The sequence below is a fragment of the Trichechus manatus genome, unplaced genomic scaffold (genome assembly GCF_000243295.1).
Source record: "Trichechus manatus latirostris isolate Lorelei unplaced genomic scaffold, TriManLat1.0 scaffold00001, whole genome shotgun sequence".
NCBI classification, from domain to species: Eukaryota; Metazoa; Chordata; class Mammalia; order Sirenia; family Trichechidae; genus Trichechus; species Trichechus manatus.
The window spans coordinates 21,306,739-21,329,353 of record NW_004443937.1 but is presented as its reverse complement, the minus strand read 5'-3'; the positions used below and the strand labels follow the sequence as shown (position 1 = coordinate 21,329,353).

The 22,615-nt window shown below is 45.0% G+C and overlaps 1 protein-coding gene across 5 annotated transcripts in view; it reads right to left on the bottom strand.

Moving 5' to 3' along the window:
- Positions 1–22,615, bottom strand: part of TRAK1 (trafficking kinesin protein 1) — a 150,598-nt gene that overhangs the window by 34,420 nt on the left and 93,563 nt on the right. For all 5 annotated transcript variants that reach the window (XM_023725964.1, XM_004368421.1, XM_023725945.1 and 2 more), the window contains 5 exons: positions 13,450–13,526; positions 6,533–6,649; positions 3,779–3,879; positions 2,543–2,651; positions 579–657 (listed from right to left, as the gene is read on the bottom strand). In XM_023725964.1, coding sequence (XP_023581732.1) covers positions 579–657; positions 2,543–2,651; positions 3,779–3,879; positions 6,533–6,649; positions 13,450–13,500 — 457 coding nt within the window. In that variant the 5' untranslated portion in view covers positions 13,501–13,526. The remainder of the gene's footprint in view (positions 1–578; positions 658–2,542; positions 2,652–3,778; positions 3,880–6,532; positions 6,650–13,449; positions 13,527–22,615) is intronic.

Sequence of the window (22,615 nt, the reverse complement as noted above, 5' to 3'; positions counted from 1 at the left end):
AGAAGTTAGAGGGTTGACATGTTGTGGGTTTGTTAACCAATGTCATAAAATAATATGTGTACTACTGTTTCATGAGAAACTATTTGTTCTGTAAGCCTTCATCTGAATGAAAAAAAAAAAAGAACGGGGGAGGCCTCTGGTTTTAAGAAAAATGCTACTGAATCATAGGCTGGCAGGGAGACTGAAGTTACTGAGGTGATGCGAACCTGTCTATCGTGTTGTTGTTGTTGTTAGCTGCCTCTGAGTCAGCCCTTGACTCATGGCGACCCCTATGGACCCTTATAATCCAGGGTTTTCACTGGCTGATTTTCAGAAGTAGATAGCCAGGCCTTTCTTCCTAGTCCATTTTAGTCTGGAAGCTCTGCTAAAACCTGTTCAGCATCGTACCAACACACAAGCCTGCACTGACAGATGGGTGGTGGTTCAACTGACCGAGAACTGAACCCGGGTCTCCTGCGTGGAAGGTGAGAATTCTACCACTGAACCAGCACTGCCCCCATTGCCTAATCAAAACGATGGCAGATATGAGAAGGTAAAAAGAGGGCACGGAGGTGGAGTAGTGAGGGTCAGGGACATACTCAGCTCCTTCACGCAGTCATTGACCAGCTGCTGCTCCTTCTCCTCATAGGTGATGGTCTCTGTCTTCAGCTGGCAGGCCTGTGAACAAGGCTTAGGTCAGAGGTCAGCATTCACACCTGGACTGTTGGGGTGGGCAAGGGCTGGGGCATGGAGCAAGGGTTAACCAGGATCTGGGAAGCTTTCCTTCAGCATCTCCCCATCTGTCACCTACTGCACCCTCAAATATGGAAGGTCAACCCAAATTCCTAATTAGTTAATGGATCTTGGATTCTGAAATCTGAAAAGCTAAAAAAAAAAAACCAAAAAAAAAAAACAGGTTTACCACTAGAGGGTGCAAGACAAAGCAAAGTGCTCAAGAGCCATACATGCTGCTTTGTTAAAACTCAGTGTCACCACTGAAATGTTCATCAATTTGTCTAGCTATCCATTTGCATCTGTCCTGGCTCAAAGATATGGGCTCCTTTGCATCCCTAGCAATGCCCAGGACACTGCTCTGGCATTCGAAGGATAACAACAAGGATGGCTAACATTTATCATGCACTTACTATGGGCCAGGTTCTGAGTTCGAGTTAAACCTGTTGTATTCTTACCTTGTAAGAACAAGGTACAACGTGAAATATCAAAATTCAGAGACCTAAGGCCTACCTCAGGACTCTGGAGCACTTGCTCCCCATGGGTAAGGTGGGAAGACAGAAACCTGAAGGCCCCAAGACAATGCCCCGGCCAGAGAGAAGGTGGCTGTGAGTCCCCTGGGTCCTGGCCCCAGAGGGAGACTCCTGAAAACAGAGCTGGAGCAGCCACAATTAGATTCTCTTGGCTGGCTTTAGCTGAAGATTCTGACAGAAGGACAATCCGCCGTGTGCCTAGGACTGGGGTGGAAGCCAGAGTGGGCAGCACTGGACTCAGCATGGGAAGCACAGGGCTATAATCTTTGGCCATGCTCTCGGCTGCTGTGGATTTATGCCTCCCACCAGTAAACAAAGGTGAGGTCTAAGAGAACATGGCCCTTCCCTCAAACAGAAGACAGTCTTGCTAAGCCCAGACAGGAGGCTCTCTATAACATGTAGTCAAGTTCAAGGTGAGAGGTGCTATGCCCTACCGGAGGAGCTCTGGGGAGCCCGGGCCAGCTTACTTGGGCACACAGCCCAAACCTGACAAACACGGGCCTGATAAACAGGGCTGCACCACACCTTTGGCTAGAGAGCATAAACCCACTGATAATTTGGACAAACGCTGCCAAGTTTCTAAATAGCGGCAGCAGATAAAGGAGAAAATGTGGAGTTAGGAGTCACAGAGACTTACGTACCCTGCTTTGTCACTTACTACCTTGCATGACCTTGGAAAAGAACAACACCTAGCAGCCTGGGTCCCCGCTTTCTCACTGTAAGATGATAAAGTCATTAGCTTTCAGCCTTGTTATGAAGAATTAAAAACTAGTATAGGCAAAGTAGCTGGCACAACTCTAAAGCACAAGTTCCCAAGTTGTCTCAGCTCAGCGTAAACTGTTTAAGAACTGTCTCCATGTTCTCATAAACTATTTCCTTAGAGCCTATGATTTGATCAGCAGTAACGTGAAAACAAGGCGCTCACACCAAGCCTCCAAGTCATTTCTCCTCAGGCGCTTTGTTACAGCTGAAGAACACCAGGGAGGGGCCTCACAGAGGGAGCCTTTCCCCTAACTCTCATGGAGGAGAAAGGCATTCTTGACTTATGGCACACTGTAATTCCACCATGGCTGTCCATCCCAGCCCAGACTGGAATGGTTGTACTTTGAAGGCAATGCCCAGTACAAGCATGAGGTACACCTGCTGAGCACTTGGTGCAGCTGTGAGTTAAGGTTCAGGTGGCTGGCTCTTCCAGAGACTATCCCTCTGATGATGACATATTAACCACGGCTATTCTTGCCAGATAAGGCCAATGGAGCCGCCACCCTTCCAGAGCAGCCAAGAGGGAATGCACTCACCTCTGATCGAAGCACGACGTTCTCCTCTTCAAGGTCCTTCAGCTTCTTCTGAAGAGAATCCAGATGAAAGTAGTTCTGGACTGAGGAGGATGACTCATTCCTCTTCAGCCTAGGGGAGGGGGTATGATCACAGTCCAGGGAGGGACACTTCCTCCCACCGCCTGGCATACTACACGGCAGGCACAAAGAAGGGCTGTTTCAAGGAAAGTTCACAAAACTTTGGGGCATGACAGTGGCCCATCAGATCGCCCCCTGCCCAAGAAAACAATGCGTATGCCCAGGATTGCCACCACTTCAGGGCCACCTCCCAACCCTCTGTCCACAGTTTGCAGCTGACATATCACCTCGTGAGAATGGACTCTATTTGGCATCTACAGAATTCCAGTATGTCCGGGCACTTATTTAATATTTATAATGAATTTCCATATGCCTAAAACTGTTTGAAGTACTTTCCATGTATTAACTCACACAATCCTTGTAACCCTATGATGTAAGTACTATTATCATCCCCTCTTTACAAACGAGGAAACAAACACAGAGAGGTTAAGTAACTCAGCCAAGGGCACAAAGCTAGTAAGTCATAGAGCCGAGATCTGAAGCTAGGCCATTTTGGGCTCTGGAATTCATGCTTGTAACATCAAGCTCTGCTGATTTACAGAGACGGTCCCACCCCTTCTGTCCCAAGGACCCACCCTGACATTGCTGACCCCAAAACCTTGTACAGTAGAACCTGCGAAAGCTGGAACTGTCTCACTGTAAGATGACAATCAAAGTAACCTGTGTAAGGTGGAAACCTGTCAGAGAAGGAAAATGCAAATATTTTCCAATGAATAGAGAGCCAGGGAAAAATGACAAGACTGCACCTGTCAAGGGTGGAAAACTTGCGAGACCCAGAAAAACAAGGCAGTCCTATCAAGTTCCAGCTCTCACAGGTTTCACCGTATCTCCTCCAGCAGCAGAGCCCACCCTGTTACCCGCCAACGTCCCAGGCCAAATCAAGTTCCGTGACACCCACACTCTTAAACCTAAACCGACAAATAAGCAGTAAGACCCAGTAAGAGGAAAACTAAACGTGAGTCCTTCCATATCCCACTCAAACAGGACAATCAATCTGTTTGAGGCACTTGGAGATGCTCTGTCAGAAGGCTAGCCTGCACTGCTGGCGAGGGTGGCCCTGCCTCGGGGACTCTGAGGACAACAGCCAGCCTGCAGAGACACAGCCCGCCAGTGACTTACGGGGTCGAGCAGACAGACTCGGGCTCGCTCTCCTCGGCAGCACTGGTATAGAACTGCAGCAGCTCATCCTTCATGGACAGCTCGTGCCGAAGCTGAGACACCTGCAGACAGAGCCCCGGGCCGTCATTCCTGCTCACACAATTACTGCTCAGTGACAAGTATGTTTAAATCCCCCAAATCAAAGGGAAGGCATTTCGTTGGTTTTGCACCATTCAAAGAGAACAAAGGGTTGAGTTTGATCCCACTTAAGAAAAAAACAATCAATTGCTTTGTGGCAGAAACTCCCCTGCCTAAACTGATAATTTTTACTTTGGTATAGAGAAGAGATGAGAAGGGACTAGAAGGGTCTAGAATGATGGCTGGGTGGATGACTTACAGACTTTGGAAGTAACCAGATGACCAGGCTGGGCAAACAGCAAGTGGAATGGATCAAGTTACCAAATGAAAGAAGAGGCCACCCACTTTTGCAGAAACCAGATTCTACCTCGGAACACGATCCTGGCAATGCCAGCTCTGGCTGGGCAACTACAACCAGCTCATCAACTCTGGGTCTCATACCTGGAAAACCTCACTGCCCCACACTGTAACTCATGACTCCTCGTGGGACTCCCAGTCAGGCCAGTCAGACCCTGCGTTGTACTCAATGATCCCCAGGCTAGGAATTTCAGACACAGGATGTAAAGAGGAGTCATCAAGGACTGGTCATACTGACTAGGACCGTTTTAAAACCTCACTTAAAGTTTAAAACAAACTTGTGCTGTAAAAACCTTCTCTTGCCCTTTTACCATGCAGTGTTGATGAATATGGGACCAGTGCTGTAAGTGAGTATTTCAATTCTATTTTAATTCTTTCTTGTTTTTAATTAGATTTGGGGGGAGGGTGTCTGTGGTTTATTCCAACTTTCCTACACAACACAGTGAATGTATTATGTCTTCTATGGAGAAGACACTTACTATCTCACATTTATCCGACATTTCGCATTTACAATAGTAAAACAATAGTAAAAAATCTACTATCTGACTATTTTGTGCATTAATGACGTACGTCTGGCAGTAATGAATGCCAAGGCGCAAGGCGAGAGTAACGCTGGCTATGAGAGTTAAGGTTATGTGTCAACTTGGCTGAGCCATGATTCTCAGTGGTTTGACAGTTATGTAATGATGTAATCTGGCAGTTATGTAATGATATAGTCAGCCTCCATTTTGTGATCTGATGAGGTCATCCTCCATTTTCGCATAATGCCGATTTTCGCATAACAACCTGGTCTTTGGAACCTAACCACGTCGGTAAGTGAGGAGTGGCTGTATTAAATGCATAAAGGATTTAGATTCAACACATAGACTGATAATTTAAAGATGGACCAAAAGAAACCACAATTTTCAAATTCAACTCTTTTAAGGGAAAGAGCAGGATATTCTTCGTGTGAAGCAAGGAAGCCCCAAGCAGGAGCAGTGACATGGAGGGCAGCATCTGAAGGCCAATTTGCTGGTTTCCAGGTGGCATTTCCTGCTGGAAGGGGCTGCAAAGGGAGCCAGGCTAACCTGGAGTACTTCAATGCCAGTTGCCTGAGAGAGGAGGAATTCAGGTTATCATGCGGGGGCAGGAAAACCAGGAGTCAATGTTATTTCTCCTAGAATGCAACAGTACTCCACCTCACCATCTTTTAAAGAAAGCCTGGGATTGTGACTTTTCTTATAGAGTGACAACTCTGTTTCATCACGTTTAAGCTATCACAAAGCCCAGACAACAACGTACTAGGACTAGCTTTAATAAGGAAAAAGTCTGAATACATCTTAGGGAATGAATAATGTCATCTGCTCTAAGAAAGTTTCTGGCAGAAAATTAAGGGAGAAGAAACAAGAATAAGGTAATCAGATCCAAGTCCCCACAATTAAAACTCACTATTAAAAGAACACAGGATGATAGGAAAGAAGCTACAAGGCGGGGCCTGGTTCCAAGCTTCTAATCCTTTTTTCTAGCAACCCTATCTGACTCTATAGCTGCCTTCCTCTTGTCCAAATCACAACCCTTCCAGACATCCAGTATTGCTCTTGCTAAACTTAGGTTCCCTGAAGAAAAGCCTGAAAGTTCCATGCCCCTCCTCTTTTTATGACTGATACCTCGCCAGCCAAGATTTGCATCATGAAATCTCAATAATAATGTTTCTATCATGAAAAATGATAGGCTATTTTTTATTCTTCTGGAAACACAAAATCATACTGTAATGAATATGCAATCATCACTTCACTCGGCAGCATGAGTCCATCTCCTAAAAGGACTCCTTCTCCAGCCTGCCCGTCCCTACCCTGACTCATGAACCCCCGTCTCACTGTTGTAGTCACCTGTGTACACAGGTGAATTCTTGCCAAGCACTGAGTGTCTTCATCAGCCCACACAATTAGATTCTGGACACTGGGAGGACACCTGTGGCTGGACCAACACACCCAGGCCAGCCTGTGTGACGGGCCACTGTGTGCCTATTAACTAAGTGACGGTCTTTCTTGCCCTCAGCAATCCTGTCCATTCTGTCTGAATGGGAGGAGGGAGGCACATTAAGTAGAACGAATTGCAAGAAATCACTTTTGATCTCCAAGGTGGGCCAACTTCAGAGCTGACAGCTCGGAGCTCAGGACTCAGTGTTCCCTTGGGAGAGCCACTTCAACTGGAACCCCGTTATATCATCATCTTCAAGCATACCCACGGCTCCCAAGACCACAGCAGGGCCCCCACGAGTCTTTGCCACAGGTTTCTTACCTCCTCCCGGATGTGTTCAACTTGCTCTTCCAGCAGCTCGTTCCTCTCGGTTAGCGTTTTGTTCTTCTTCAACAATGACTGGCCGATCCGAGCAGCCAATTCTAAATCCCGCTCTTTCTATGAAACGCAAAACAGAGAGGGCATGGATTCAAAAAACCCGTGCTTCCTGGAGGAGCCAACGAGTGCTCAGTGTCAAATGAGGAAAAGAAAACAAAGGCATTTAGAAATAACAAAGGACTTAATAATTCACCATCCAACCATCCCCTCAAGTCACCTTTCAGCCAAACAGCAGGCTAGCTCATAAAGTAATGAATATCACCCTTGAGTACTGTGCTCTTTTAAAAAGTCATCTATATGAAACCAAATGGGCAGCAAAAAACTCTAAAGCATAGACGAGAAGGTAGGGAGTAGGGAGATTAGGGTATTGGAAATGGAACAACTGGAACGGAAATAATCAGAAAGTTGACATAATGTGAAGAATGTAATCAATGTTACTGAAAAATATGCGTAGAAATTGTTGAATGGGAACTTATTTTGCTGTGTACGTTTTCACCAAAAATACCTAAAAACATATTAATTCACCATCCATGTCAGCACGTGATACCCATTAAAAGAGGAATAAGAGTAAGCTTTTGCCCACAGAATGCAATGGACCTCAAGCAATGAACAGGAAGCCTTAACATCTAATTAATATACATGCTACAACATGGGTGAACCCTGAAAACATTAAGCTCAGCGAAATAAGTCACAAAAGGACAAATATTGTATGATCTCACTTATGTGAAATATGTAGAATAGGCACATGAATAGAGACCAAAGCGTATTCATGGTTACTAGGGGCAGGCAGGAGGGCTCACTGCTTAGGGGACTCTGAACTTTTGTTAACGGTGATAGAAAAATCTGGAAACAATTAGTGGTGATGGTTGAATAACATGATAAACATAATGTCACTGAATTGTACATGTGAAGAATGTTGAAATGGCAAATGTTTTTTACATATATTTACCACACCTAAAAAAAAAAATCTAATGAAAACAAATTTGTTCCTACAGGGAAAAAAATGCTTTCAAAAAAGTTTCCTTGCAAGAGTTTTTGGTATCTGTGTATTTGGTAACTCACATGCTATCGCTCCACCTGAGGGACAGGTTATTGGTTCCTCACGGCCCACACGTGGACATACTCAGTAACTGTATGTTGAGTGAATGAATGCATAGATGGCTGAATGAATGAATACAGAAATTCTAAAATGCTCATACAATAAAGCCAAGAGCTGACACAGGGATGCCACCTATTTAGCACACATTAAGCTCAAATTTACACTGTTCCTTATTTTTACCTCATATGAAACAAAAATGTTCAAAGTTACTCTGAAATACAATTACATGGGGTTTGTTTATTTTATTTGTGGAAGATTACTTAGGCTTTGTTTAAAAAAAAAAACTGTTATAAGAGAGAGATAATGCATAAAATTGTCACACTTCAGGGCCAAAGACAGTGTTAAGGACCCAGAATTCCCTGTGAGTTCAGCTGATGACATCATTTAGAGCAGAGTGGTACATAGAGGAAAAGCCTTAGTGGTATACGAAGGTATGAACGCCTTCAGGAAGGAAAGATGTTCCCTGACAGTGGAGGCAAGAACAGACACCATCACCAAATGCAGACTTATCAATTTCTCCAGAGCGACTCTGCCGCTGGTTAGATTCAACCACTCACTTCTAGGTGGAGGTGTGAGAGGGGAGGAAAGCTCTGGGAAAAGAAATTGCTTTAGAAGTCTATACTAATTATTCTCTTCACCTGGGGTAAAAAGCAGACGAATGGGAACGTGCAGTTTAGGGTTGGAAAAAAGCTGGGAGGAGTCTCAGGTTCCGATTCTACACCGTCAGTTACTACCACTGGCCTGGGGTAAATGGCTTCAGCTGAACAAAAATCAGGCAACTCTAGTTTTTTTCAGCCCAAAACCAAAAATCCAAAACCGGTGCCACTGAGTCAATGTCAACTCATAGCGACCCTACATGACAGAGTAGAACTGCTCCATAGAGTTTCCAAGGAGCAGCTGGCAGACTCGAACTTCCGACCTTCTGGTTAGCAGCGAGCTCTTTTTCAAACCACAGGTTAAACAGTCCAGTAATGAGTTAAGAAGTCATTTTAATGACAACGGACATTTTGATTTAAATGAAATACAACAGCATAGAATTTAAAATGTCAAAGTGTATGCGATGGTTAAGATTGTGTGTCAACTTGGCTGGGCCATGATCAGTGTTTTAATGTAATCACTCCCATGATTGAATATACTGTGAGTAGCCAATCAGATGAAAGGGAGTCTCCTTGGGGGTGTGGCCCACATCTCTATATAAGCAGACCTTCTGGCTTCTTGCTCTCTCTAGATCCTGCGGCTGCTTCCTGTCGTCTCATCTCCTGTTCCTGGGACTTGAGCTATCAGCTTATCTGCCGAACCTGGGATTCGTTGATCTGCACAGCCTGTAAGCGGGAGCCCTGCTCTCGGACCTGCTGATCTTGGGCTTGCCAGCTTCTGCAGCTGTGTGACTTGGGAGAGGCCTCTACCCTGATCCACGGACTTGGGACGTTCTAGCCTCTACAATCACGTGAGCTGTTTCTTTGATATAATCTCTCTCGATATATATATATTTATACACTTTACTGGTTTTGCTTCTCTAGAGAACCCTGTCTAAGACAGTGTATCACACATAATATGGGTTTAAGTATTTTTTCATGTTTCAACTTCTGCTTGTCAAATATTTACATACGCACTTATGTGAGTACTGGGTCACAATCCAAGATGCGTTTCTTACAGCAAGTCATGGTCAACAAGTTTAACTGCTCCAGTTGAACCATCCTACTCTAAAACTGTGAGAATCTGGGTTCTATTTGAACAACCCTGGGACCCAGTGCCCTCATCTATTAAATGCAGTAGGGTGGAGGGGCAGGCTAGCTGAGATACCTTTGAAAAAAAATCTTCTAGCTTTATGATTCATTGAGCTGTATGGGAAAAAAAATAAGCAGCCTTTATTTCTAACTTCTTACATATCCACCAAATCATTCCACAGGACAGCAGCGCACCTTTCTTTGCGAACCAAAGTAATGTGACCGAATTACTAGCAAATTGGAGCCCTGGTGGCAGAGTGGTTAAGAGCTCGGCTGCTAACCAAAAGGTCTGCAATTCGAATCCACCAGCCACTCCTTGGAAACCCTATGGGGCAGTTCTACTGTGTCCTACAGGGTCGCTATGAGTCGGAATTGACTCAACAGCAATGGGTTTGGGTTTTTTTTTGCGGGGGGGAGGGTACTGGCAAAGCACTTGAGGTGAAAGTATAGGTTGGGAAGACTGATTTGACAGAGATCTGGCTCCCTCTTGCATGGATGATGATCTCTCTACTCTAGGGCTTCCACAGTCCCCAACAGGTAACCACTGTCCCTGAAGCCGGCCAGGTATCATGTTCAGTGAGCCGTACATAGCCCCAACTCATTCCCACAAGCTATGCCCTCACCTCCCACAAATACGGTAGGTACGGAGAGGGCCCTTGCAGGGAACAAAGCGGATCAGTGACTCTGCCAACTCAACCAGGAGGCGCATCTCTGCATATTTACCCTCGCTGGAAACAGTCTCTATAAGAAGCGTTCTTATCTCAGTGGCCCTTTATAACTTCTCAGGCTCAATAAAACAAACCAAATCCACTGCTATCAAGTAGATTCTGACTCATAATGACCCCATAGATTTTCCAAGGCTGTGAATCTCAATGGAAGCAGACTGCCACATCTTTCTCCAACAGAGAAGCTGGTGGTTTCGAATCACTGACTTTTCAGTTAGCAGTCAATCACTTTAACCACTGTCCACCAGGGCTCCTTTTAGGCTCAACAGTTGAGCTTATTTGGTTCCTGGAGGAAAGTGATCCAAAGGAAGTATGCAAGAACATTTGAACACCTGCCTTTCCAGGTTCCACTCACAATTACATCCAGTCCAAGTGGCTACAGCCGGCTAACCCTTTGTTAACACTGCAACATCAACATCCACTTCTCTGCCCAAGTGTGTTCTCCAAAAATTGAACCTAAGTCTACAAAATTTCTCTCCAGAACAAGTTCTCAGACTGAAAACTCAATAGATGTTCGATGCTCACTGGTTCAGTCACTACCTGCTCTGCCCCCACAGGTGTGACGAACATTGTTATCATGCAACCCAGTGGCTAAGTTCCAACAGAGACATCTGTATGCCTCAGCCACATTTTGTATGCACATTCCATTACAAACAAATCAAGCAAATACAACAATATTGAAGACCTGGCTGGGCAAGGCTTCCCGTTGTATACAAAAACCCAAGAGGAACATGAAACAGCAGAGGAAGAAAAACAAGTGGAGCAGAGAGCTCAGCAACGAAGCCCTTTATCCCTACATATTACACCCCAGGCCCAAGGGCTTCCTCACCTCTCCCTGCCCCACTGGCAGCATGGTGAGTTCTCACCTGGTCCACACTAAGCATTTAACCAAAAATCTAATCTTTATAGTAATTATAAAGAAAACTGTCAACTGGGAAAAAAGCAAGAAGTTATAACAGAAATATTTATGGATGAAATGAATAAAACAAGTTTTCACAGTGTCTTTGGTTTTTCTAAGTTTACTAAGGCAAGAGGCTGGTTGGGTTTCTCTTTGACAACTACAAGAATGAAAAAGTCTTTTCCATTTCTTACAACCAGCCAACATATGATAAATGTTCACCTCTAAAAATAGAAAACCACTAGGAAAAGACCATTAAATTAAACTACAATGAGAGTGTTTAGTTGCTGTCAAGCCAATTCCGACTCATGGTGACCCCATGTGTTACAAAGTAGAACTGCTTCATAGGGTTTTCTTGGCTGTAATCTTAATGGAAGCAGATTTCCAGGGCTTCCTTCTGTGGTACTGCTGGGGGGGTTCGAACTGCCAACCTTTCAGCTAGCAGTCAAGCACTTAATCGTTTGTGCCCTCCAAGGACTCCACGATGAGAATAAGAGACTCCAAATAAATCATTTAGGCTCTTGGATATAAGTTATTAAAAGAACTAGTTCCTTTATTCCCTGGGAAATGTGGAGTGGTGGAGCTCATTCTAACTCTGCTAGCTCGCTCTCCGAGGCTATGTGTTGCTTAAAGCGACTATCAGGTGCGTCTCAGCCCCTTTTTGCCAATGAAGACTTGTGCTGACTGACACCCACTAGAGACGGAGAACAGCCTGCCTCCCACGCTTAGTGGCTGACTCATCTCATTCACCAATTTCAGGATAAAAAGCATGACTAATGGGCCAGAGGAGGAGGCAAGCTGTGCCCAAAGGGAAATTCTGCACAACGGCAAGCCAGAAAAACCCAAGGAATCCTCTTCTCCTTAGAACCAGAAGCAAGCCTTCCACGCTGGTGAAGGGCTGTACTGGGTCATCCTGTGCAAATCCCGCCAGCACCCGCCTGTGTGCGGCAGGCATGCAAACCAAAGCCGATGGGCCGAGGAGATGGAATCGCTGCTAATGACAGATGCAGATACTGTCACATGATCAGTGCAGGCATGTCTGGGGTGGTTAGACTTTAACCAGGAAATCCACCCAGTTCCTAAGAAAGGCAGTAACTCAGATGGGATGCTTATCAGGACAAAGAAATGAAAAAGATACAGATACACACAAACCACTGCCATGATAAGCCTCTAAAAATAAACCAAACCAGGCCCAACAGAAAGGCACCTGAAGAAACTGCCTCTGCATGCTCCTTCCAGCAGCTCAATTTTTTTTAAAAAGAAGAGCGTATACTCTCTATACAACGACACTCATTTAGGAAATGAACTGGGAAAACAGAAATATTAATTAATAATCAGAGCTGTAAAAGGGTTCGAGTCCTCCGCTCCTTTGGAAGCAGTCCTCACACACCCACAAGGAGGAGCGGCTCATCCTGCTGCGGCACTACCAGCCCAAACTCAATGCCACCGAAATGAACAAGAAGTGGACACGTGCAAAGGCAACATGCTACGGAAAACATTACCTGGTTCATGTTTTTAAAGTAAAAATGTGCCATGAACAACCAACTAACCATACTGACAAACACTAAGTGGAGCAGTAAACACGATAACAAGCAACCAAGTCACACAGCACAACAGTTAAGGGCTTGGGCTGAAAAGCCACTGTGCGATCGTGGGCAAGTCTTCTGTCTTCTCAGATTGAGACACTTGGCTGCTAATCAAAAGGTCAGCGGTTCGAATCCACCAGATGCTCCATGGGAGAAAAGATTTGGTGATCTCCTCCCATAAGATTTCAGCCTAGAAAACCCTACGGGGCAGTTTAACTCTGTCATATAGGATCGCTATGAGTCGGAGTCCACTCCACGGCACCTAACAATATCAACAACAACTGTACAGTGGGGGAAAGAGTGACGTCTACTCCTGAGAGCTACTGTGAGAATTAATGAGATAATGCAGGTACAACACTTAGCTCCAAGTAAAATTTTACCCCAATACTAAGCATGATCATACAGGCATTTATTGAAGGCCTATTAGTTCCAAGGGTTAAACGGGAAAAAGAAATCATCTGACAAGGTCCCACCTTGGAAAGGCTTCTATTCAATCCAGCTGGATAGACAAATACCTTGTTCCGGGCTTGGTGGGGACACATATTACCTTGGGCCATGGTGACTGGGGACACTTCAAAGGGCCCCAGTGAGGACTGCAGCACAAGATTAAGAAGCCATGAGCGGTCAGAGGGACCAAATGGCACAAAAGGTCAAGGGTGGGAAAGCAGGAGGCTCGTCCCAGCAGTGAGAGGAGGGTTCGGGAACACCAACAAGGGTGTGGCCTTAAGTGGCACTGAGACAGACAATTACCAACTGATTTAGATTGTTTTAATCAATCTAAACTATAATCAATTATAAACAACTCCTTTCCCCAAAAATACTTACCTCCTCAAGAAGACGAGTAACAGCATCTATGTCATTGTATGTTTTAGTCATCTGGCCAACTCTTTCAGCACATAAAACTGGAAGAAATAAAGATAATAATGAAATTACCAAAGTCAAAAACCTGCCAAACAAATGATCCATCTAAAAAGGCAGCCCTAAGCGTGCCTACATGTCAGACACAACAGGTCACTGGTATTGCCGGAGTCAACTCCCACTGTACCCAAGCACCACTGGTTTTCATTTACAGTTACAGTGAGGAGCCCCAAGTTTCGGGGGAAGCATAGTTTCAACACCTGTGAAGCCCTGGCACCGTGTGTGTGTGTGTGTGTGTGTGTGTGTGCGTGCGCGTGCGTGTGCGTGTGCGCGTGCGCGTGCGTGTGCGCGTGCGCGCGCGTACGGGTGAGCATGCGCGCACATACCTGCATGTGAGTATATTTAGGGGTAGAGCTGAGGGCAAGGCACTACAGAGGAAAGGGGTCTGGCCTCACATTAAACTCCGCACACTGGAATGCACGGAGCAGGGTCAGCAGCACAGCATCAGAAAAGGCCTGCAGGATCTAGATCCTACTAACCATAGAGACCCAACCACATGGACAGAATGGGATCCTTCAGAAGGCAGCTATTGGTATAATTATTAAACAGCAGTTGTAAGCTGATAATTTCATAATGGCATAGTCCCCACCCACACCCCCAATGGCCTCAATTCTAAGGCTATGCAACTAGTTTCTATACCATGAAAACTAGGGCAACAGATATTTTTCAATTCACATCAAAAAGGTAACTATTACTGCTCTGTAAACCTTCATCTAAAGAACAGTAGAAAAATCTTTTTTAAAAAGATTGACTATTACTACTACACACACGCACACACACACACAGAGCAACATTTCATTGAATGTATAATATACTGTGGTCACAGAGGCTGCATAGAGGCCACATTACACTGTGTGTCTTTGTTCTCCTTCCACTGGAAAAAGGGGAAGTGCAACTAAAGAAGGCTTTAATCTGCTGGAAAATCTCAGGGTTGTTTTATTTTAAATCAATGGCAAGGAACAGATTTGCAGTTCAACAAACACCAAGAAGGAAGCATGGGTTGTATTCTATGGGGGAAGGAGTGAATGCAAATGGATTCAGTGCCAATGCATAAAATTTTTTTAAACCTGCCATTTTTAGGCTATATAATAACTTCTTAGTAATTCTTGGTAACTAAGTCTTCTAGACAATAACCCTGTAAGAGCTGAAGACTCAGTTCAGCTTTCGTAATGACCCATATTCAGCAACAGCTCACACAATGCATTTGGGAATTGAAGTGTATGACTAAGTCAAACTCAGTAGCATTACTAACCGCAGACTGCAACTGGAATTCAATAGGTCTCTAAATATTTTATTAAATCCAAGTAGAGATCATCCTAGTGAATGAGCTCATGGAAATCTGATCTGTTGGAATGATTTTCTAGCTTAAGGAGGAGACCTGAAATCTGGTTCCAAATCTGAAACCCTAGGGCTATTCCCAACGGAGCCGTGAGAGCCAGCCGAAGGGGCTCCTCTTTCCAGATCCTCCTACATGGATACTTTCCTTGCAGGAGGCCTCCTGCCCAAATTGTGGCTATCAGCTGGCTAGCTTCAACAAGTGTCTGAACCACACAGCCCCAGCACCTTCCCTCCCGTCACCTCTGACAGAGCTGCCAGGCAGGGAAAGGCAGTGAGATTTATAAGGGTCAGTTTAAACCAGAATCTAATTTGATGTAGATGGAGTCCAGTTCCAATCGGTCTAAACAGTTAATCAGCTCGAGGTCACAAGAAATTGTGCAAGTCTCCTTAAGTGAAGGTGCCTATGCCACCAAGAGGAAGTGGTGTCCATCCTGCACCAGCGTGCTGTTCAGCAACCATGTAGAGAGACACTGGGCCCCCTCCTGCCAACACACCTCAGTGAAAGCACCCCTGTTTCAGAAACCAGGAAACAGACCACAGGAGCTAATGAATGGCCTGTGTGTTTACATATTCTGACTCCAGTGGCTGCTAATGCTGACCTTGCTTTCCTTGAAGGACCAAGTCCTCTATTTTCCTTCGGAAAAAAAGAACCCCAGCTATATTTCAGCTAGTCTGGCTCTCCTTCACTCTAAAACATACGAGAATAAAATTCGAGACTGTTTTTTCTCTAGCACTGTATCAATCAAAGATTACACTTACGTTTTTAAAGCTAATTTTAAATTGAGAACCATGGTTATTCACGTAGTTTATCATTGTGTAGATAATCTCATGCAGTTGTGAGAAATGACACAGAGAGTTCCCATGTACCCTTTACCCAGTTTCCCCTGATGCAACTAATGTCACAAAGCAATTTGTGTATAAATTTCTGAATGAAAAACTAATCTGTGCTGTAAACGTTCACCTAAAACGCAATAAAACTGAAAAAAAGTTAGAGTGGAACATCACAACCAGGATTCTGACATTGACACCATCCACTGATCTTATTTAGATTTCCTCAGTTTCACTTGTATTCATTTGTGTGTGTGTGGGTGGGCGGGTGTGTGTGTGGGTGGGTGAGTTTGTGTGTGGGTGGGTGTGCTTGTATGAGGTTTTATACAATTTTTTTGCCTATTAGATTCCTGTAACCACCGCCACAAGGATCCGTCATGCTGCCTTTTCTGTAGAGCTAGTTTTAAAATACATTAACAATTAAAACCCAATAAAATGCACACTTGGGCCAGAGGTTTTTCTGGCATCCACCTGTCCAGCACATTTATCTTCACCATGCACGTAGTACCAGGAGGCTACTCATGCCCTTTCACATCCCCAAGATGGGACAGCTGCAGCTAGGGGTGCAGAGGGGTGGAGGGGCCTTTGACTGAACTTAACTACAGGAGTCAGACACATAAATGAAAAAGTACTGTTTACCCCAAGCTACGGAAGGACGTGTGCTAGTATTCCAGTCATGTTTTTAAAAATACGCATAACCCAATTTTGAAAGAAAATAAATGGGCAACAGGAAAAAATTAGGATAGCCACAAAAATATTAACATTTGGATAGGATTATAATTTTTTATTTTCATGTTTTTTAGAATCTCCGTAGTGAGAGTGCACTAATGGAAAAAATTTACTTAAAATATATTTTTTAAATATACAGCTGACTACAATATAGGGTCCAGGGATCCTTCCCGAGCTTACTTTTAAGAGAAATTAATAACACCAGCAGACCTTTACCGGGCACTTACTATGGCCAGGCAGTGTTCTAAGCATCTATACAGATTATCTCACTTAACCCTCAGAGCAAAACTACGGGGTAGGCACCTATATAACCCATTTTGTAAACGGGCAATTGAGGCCCAGAGAGGCTACATAACTGGCCCAATGTCACACTGCTAGCCAAGTGGCGAATTTCAAAATAAGAACAGACCCCCAGCGTTGGCAGCAGCTAACACTTACAGAGCTCCTGCTATTCTGCAGTATTTAATATGCTCTCTGAATTGAATCCTCATAACAGCCTACAGGGTTGTTGTTGTTATTAGGTGCTGTCAGATTGGTTTCGACTTATAGCAACCCTATGTACAACAGAACAAAACACTGCCCGGTCCTATGCCATCCTCACAATCGTTGCTATGCTTGAGCCCACTGTTGCAGCCACTGTGTCAATCCAGCTCGTTGAAGGTCTTCCTCTTTTTCCCTGACCCTCTACTTTATCAAGCACAATGTCCTTCTCCAGGGACTGGTCCCTCCTGATAACATGTCCAAAGTACATGAGACGAAGTCTTGCCATCCTCGCTTTTAAGGAGCATTCTGGTTGTACTTCTTCCAAGACAGATTTGTTCGTTCTTCTGGCAGTCCATTCAATATTCTTTGCCAATACCATAATTCAAAGGCATCAATTCTTCCACCATCTTCCTCAGTCACTGTCCGGCTTTCACACCCATATGAGGCCGTTGAAAATACCAGGGCTTGGGTCAGGTGCACCTTAGCCCTCAAAGTGACATCTTTGCTTTTGAACACTTTAAAGAGGTTTTTGCAGCAAATTTGCCCAGTGCGATACATCTTTTGATTTCTTGTCTTTTCCTACGTGTTATTACAGTGGTTACTGCACAGATGAGAAAATCGAGGCCCTGAGATGTTAAGGACCCGAGCAAGGTGTCAGTGAAGTGAGCTTGTATCGCAGGGAATGAACTAGGTCAGTCTGGCTCCTGTACTAAACCGGGGAGCAGTTGCCATGAGGTGAAAAGGATGCCAGGGTAAGGCAGCCACACATCAACCACGTTCAGGAAGTGCTGTAAACTGAGCGAGAAGCATCTGTGGTGTGGGGGAAAGTAAGAACATGGACCCCGAGGCTCGAACAGAGGGTTCTGGAGGAGACTCTGCCACGGCCTTGTGGCCCTTTAATTGCTGTATCTTGAGTTTCCCCTTGGGCGAGGGTGAGAATGATACAGCTTTACCAAATAAATCCACTTCTACCCAAAAACATGCCCCCCCAAAAAGTAAAGTCACAGTCATCAGGCTCTAAAGTGACTTAATCTGATAAAATTGTGGTTCAAGTCCTAGAAAAAGAGGTTATGTATGTAATTCACCTCCTGTAATAAAGCAGATACGCAGTGCACACACCGCACCCCGAGCACTATCTAATATGAAACAACATTCCTCATCACGCAGGAGGCTGTGCCTTGAGCTAGACACAAGGACACAGGCAGCCCCGTGGCCCTGTCAGGACAACCCTGGGGGATGGTGCCTGCTCCGGGGCATGTGGGGCTTGGCTAGTCCCTTTAAAATGTTTGGACTTTCATCACGCGACAAGGGGATGCCACTGCCGAGTTGCAGAAGGGAGAATGTTCCCATAAGGTTTGTATTTCGGAAAGCATTCTGGCTGTGTTGGTGTTAGCTGCCATGGAGTCAGCCTTGACTCATGGTGACCCCACGCACAATGGAACAAAGCACTGCCCAGTCCTGCGTCATCCCCAGGACCGGTTGCAGATGGGGCTATTGTGATCCGTAGGGTTTTTGTTGGCTTATTTTCAGAAGTAGGTCACCAGGACTTTCTTTCTAGCCTGTCTTAGCCTGGAAGATTCGCTGAAACCTATTCAGCATCATAGCAACACACAAGCCTCCAGTGACAGACAGTGGTGGCTGCACATGAGGTGCACTGGCTGGGAATCGAACCGGGGTCTTCCACACGGGAGGGGAGAATTCTACCACTGAACCACCAAAGAAATGGGGGAGGGGCACAAGTCAACTTCGCATGGTCAGAGTCCAGGCTGTTGGATTAATCCAGGGAGGAAATGGGGGTGGCAGTGGGGATGGAGAGAAGTGGACTGTTTTCTTGAGAGATTTAGGAGGGAAGACTGGGTGAGGGTTAAAAGTAGTGTAAGATGGGGCCTAGGTTTCTCGCTGGGACAAAGGGGACAAGAGCAATCCATTTCCTGGGCCTAGTGTCTCCCTATGGGGCAGTTCTACTCTGTCCTATAGGGTCGCTATGAGTTGGAATGGACTTGATGGCAATGGGTTTGGTTTTTTTTTTTTTTGGTAGAACAAGGAGCCCTGGTGGCACAGTGGTTAAGTACTCAGCTGCTAACCGAAAGGTCAGTGGTTTGAACCTACCAGTCACTTGTTCTGCAGCAGAAAGATGTGGCAGTCTGCTTCTGTCAAGATTACAGCCTTGGAAACCCAATGAGGCGGTTCTACTCTGCCCTACAGGGTTGCTATGAGTCGGAATCGACTCAGTGCCAATGGGTTTGGTTTTTTTGGTTAGTGTCCCCTGCAAGATGGGCATGTGAGGCCAAAGGGGCTGCACAAGTGAAATTACAGTTGCTGAGGTCACCGTGTAACAGCAAGCCAGTAAGAGGGCTGTCCCCACCCACAGAGGCAGCAGGGTCACCTAACAGAAACCTCCCTGGAGGTGCTCAGTCTTGGTTCAGAAGAGTCCATTTGAGCTGAGAAGAGAATCAAGTGCTTATTTTGGGGACAGTGAGTGCAGTAAGGAATCATGAGTAGCCCTGGTCTGCCTGACCAGAGGAAGGGAGACCTGTGATAGGGCTGTGACCACTAACCGGGATTCAGGGAGGTACGCCGCAGCTCCAGCGAGTTCTTTGGTCTGAAAAATCAGCAATGCAACTGTTAGGCTAATTCAACCATGCCCCCAAACAATTTTAAGAGTACACTCTGGCATCTATTTCTAGCTCCTGTTCAAAGCAAGTGAGATGCCAGCCAAGAAACTCCAAATATCTACTATGTGCGGGGCCCTGCACAGAAACGAGTGCCAGCCTAATGCCAAGGTAATCGGTCAGTGGGCGCTCCAGGACAGAGACCCCACAAGAGGAGAAATCAACCAGAGGGAGGGAGGGGGAAAGCAGGGAGCCACTGGAGTTTTGACTTCTGGCAGGGGTCGGAAAAATGGAGAGGGGTCTGCCCGTCGGACCAGACAGAGGCCGCTGCAGAGTTCAGGTGGCAGTGGTGGCTGTAGAAGAAAAAATCTGAGCGCTATTTAGAAGGCCAAATCCATGAGGCCTGATGGGATGGGGTGGATGGTGGAGGAGGCATGGATAACTTTACAGTCCCCTGGCAGCACCGTGTTCTTCTTAAGGAACCCAGATCTTCATGTTATGTGTCTAATTAACAGGGCTGATAAGGCCTCCTTGACATTTTGGCCTTATCAGTTTTCTCCCAAGAAACTACAGTTAGAAGACCTCACTTCTCACCTGTGTACTTTATTTCAGCAGAAAGATTCTTGTAAGGTTGTAAGAACAACTAGCTCTCATCAGTTCTTAACCTAATTCTGAAAACATTCCTCCGATTAATGTCAGTTTTACGTCTTTAGAGTGAGTGAATGAATGGATGGATGAATATCTTATACTCGTGCGCGTGTGTGTAAAACACCCTTAACCCTTAAAAGGAAACTATTTCCTTAGAACTCAAAGAGCAAGCAGCCAATATTCATGAATGGAGAAAAGATATTTATGACTGCCCATTTTATTTGCATTTTGGGTTACCTGCTAATGCATTTTGCCTTAATTAGAGATCACTTCTTTAATTAAGTACAAACGTTTCTCAACTTTTTTTTTTTTTGTAACACCCAATTCCACCTGTCCCCTCCCCCTCTCCCACAATAATTTCTCCTACTAGCAGCCATAGCTCTTAACCACTACGCCACCAGGGTTTCCTCTTACGCCTTAGCACGGGTAAAAAAAAAAAAAAAAATTCTTAACTTTAAATTTTGTTTTCTATAACTTTTATTATGAAAACTACAGGCATACTGAATAAATAAACTCTCAAAACAGACACGTACCCCTAGAAATTTTGATATGTCCCAGTCTAGGCAGGAGTTAAGGAGTTCTGGTGGCACCGTGGTTAAGCACTCGGCTCCTAACTGAAAGGTCAGTGGGTTGAACCCATCAGCCGCTCTGCGGGAGAAAGATGTGGCAGTCTGCTTCTGTAAAGATTACACCCTCGGAAACCCTATGCGGCAGTTCCACTCTGTCCTATACGGTCACTATGAGTCGGAATCTGACTCAACAGCAACGGACAGTCAAGAGCTAGTACTTAGGTGTCAGTAAAAGAACAGCCCAGGAACCAGTGGATTCTCCTTCCCTCCCTTTGACCAGCAGCAGTTGTCAGGGTGAGAAAGTATCAATACATCTGCCTCTGATCCTCCAGGAAGTAAACCTAATAAATACATAATGTCTGCCCTGTTCACAGGGGAAGGGGCAGAGGGTCAGAACCTTTCAGAAACAACTAAAATGCTTCCCATGAAATTCTAAATGAGTCACCACTGGTGTCAATTTCTAGGCATTACAATACAGATGTCCTTTAAGGCTCTGTCTACAAACTTTTGAATTTAAATAGTCACAGCTCTGCTTAAAAACCTTCCCTAGCTCTGCCACTTCCTACAAGAAGCAGCCTCAATACACATAAACACAGAGACAACCTTATCTGCCCCACCCTCCCCTCCCACTCTCACCCCCAAGCCTACTCTCCACCGCAGCTCACCCACACCCAATGACGCCATGCTCAAGTGTCTGGCCTGCCACCACCTATGCCTGCTATTTCCTTCAGTGGGGACTACCTTCTCCACGCCCATCATGAAGAACAACACCCATGGCACTGGCTAGTCTCAGCTATTCTGTCCACCTTTGAGTCTTTATTATGGAATAGTTGTTGACAGGCCTTTTTTCCTTGGAAGCTAGACATCTAGACCAGGCCAATACGGCAATGCACTTTTGATGAGGGGAGCATCTTAAAATGGCAGCTTTGACTTGGCTGCACAGCAGCAACCCCACTTATCTCTGCCAGGCATGGTGCTGGGTGATGCTTTATGACAGGAAAACTGAGGCTAGAAGAAGTCAGATGAATTGCCTAACGTCACAAAAACTTCCAAGGCCTCCTAGGTATCTACCCAAGAAAAAGAAAAGCATACCTCCACACAAAAACTTGTAAGCAGGTGTTCCTAGCAGCATTGTTCACAATGAATAAAAGATGGAAACAATATGAATCTCATAGTGAATGGATAACAAAATGTGGTATATATCCATACAATGAAATATTATTCAGCCACGAACAGAAGTCCTGATACATGCTACAACATGGATGAACCTCAAAAACATCATGCTCAGTGGAAGATGCCAGACACAAAAGACCACAGACTGTATGAATGAACTCATGCAAAGTGTTCAGAAAAGGTAAATCCATAGACAGAAAGCCAATTAGTGGTTGCCTGGGATCAGGGGTAGGAGCAGTGATTAATTATAAACAGGTATGAGGGATCTTGTTGGGAGGGATGCAAATGTTCTAAAACTGAATTATGGTAATGGATGTACAACTCAGTAAACCTACAAAAAAATCATTGAACTGTCCACTTAAAATGGGTGGATTTTATGGTCTATAAATTATGTCTCATAAAGTTGTTTTTGAAAGTTTCCAAATAGCACGCAAACAAGCATCCCTGAGCCACACCATATTCCCACCACTCCCTTGCCACATCGTAACATAAAAACATTCTTTTATTATTGCAATCTTTGATCCTCGTCAGGCCACAGGAGTGTTCTCCAACAGCAAAACTGTTCAGGAATACCAAATCATCCCTTAAGAAACCAGCACTGTTTATAAAAGGCATGTACATGGACTAATCTGCCCCACATACACCAGATTATTTTTCATAACTGACATTAAAACTTGGTCAGACGGCAAAAGA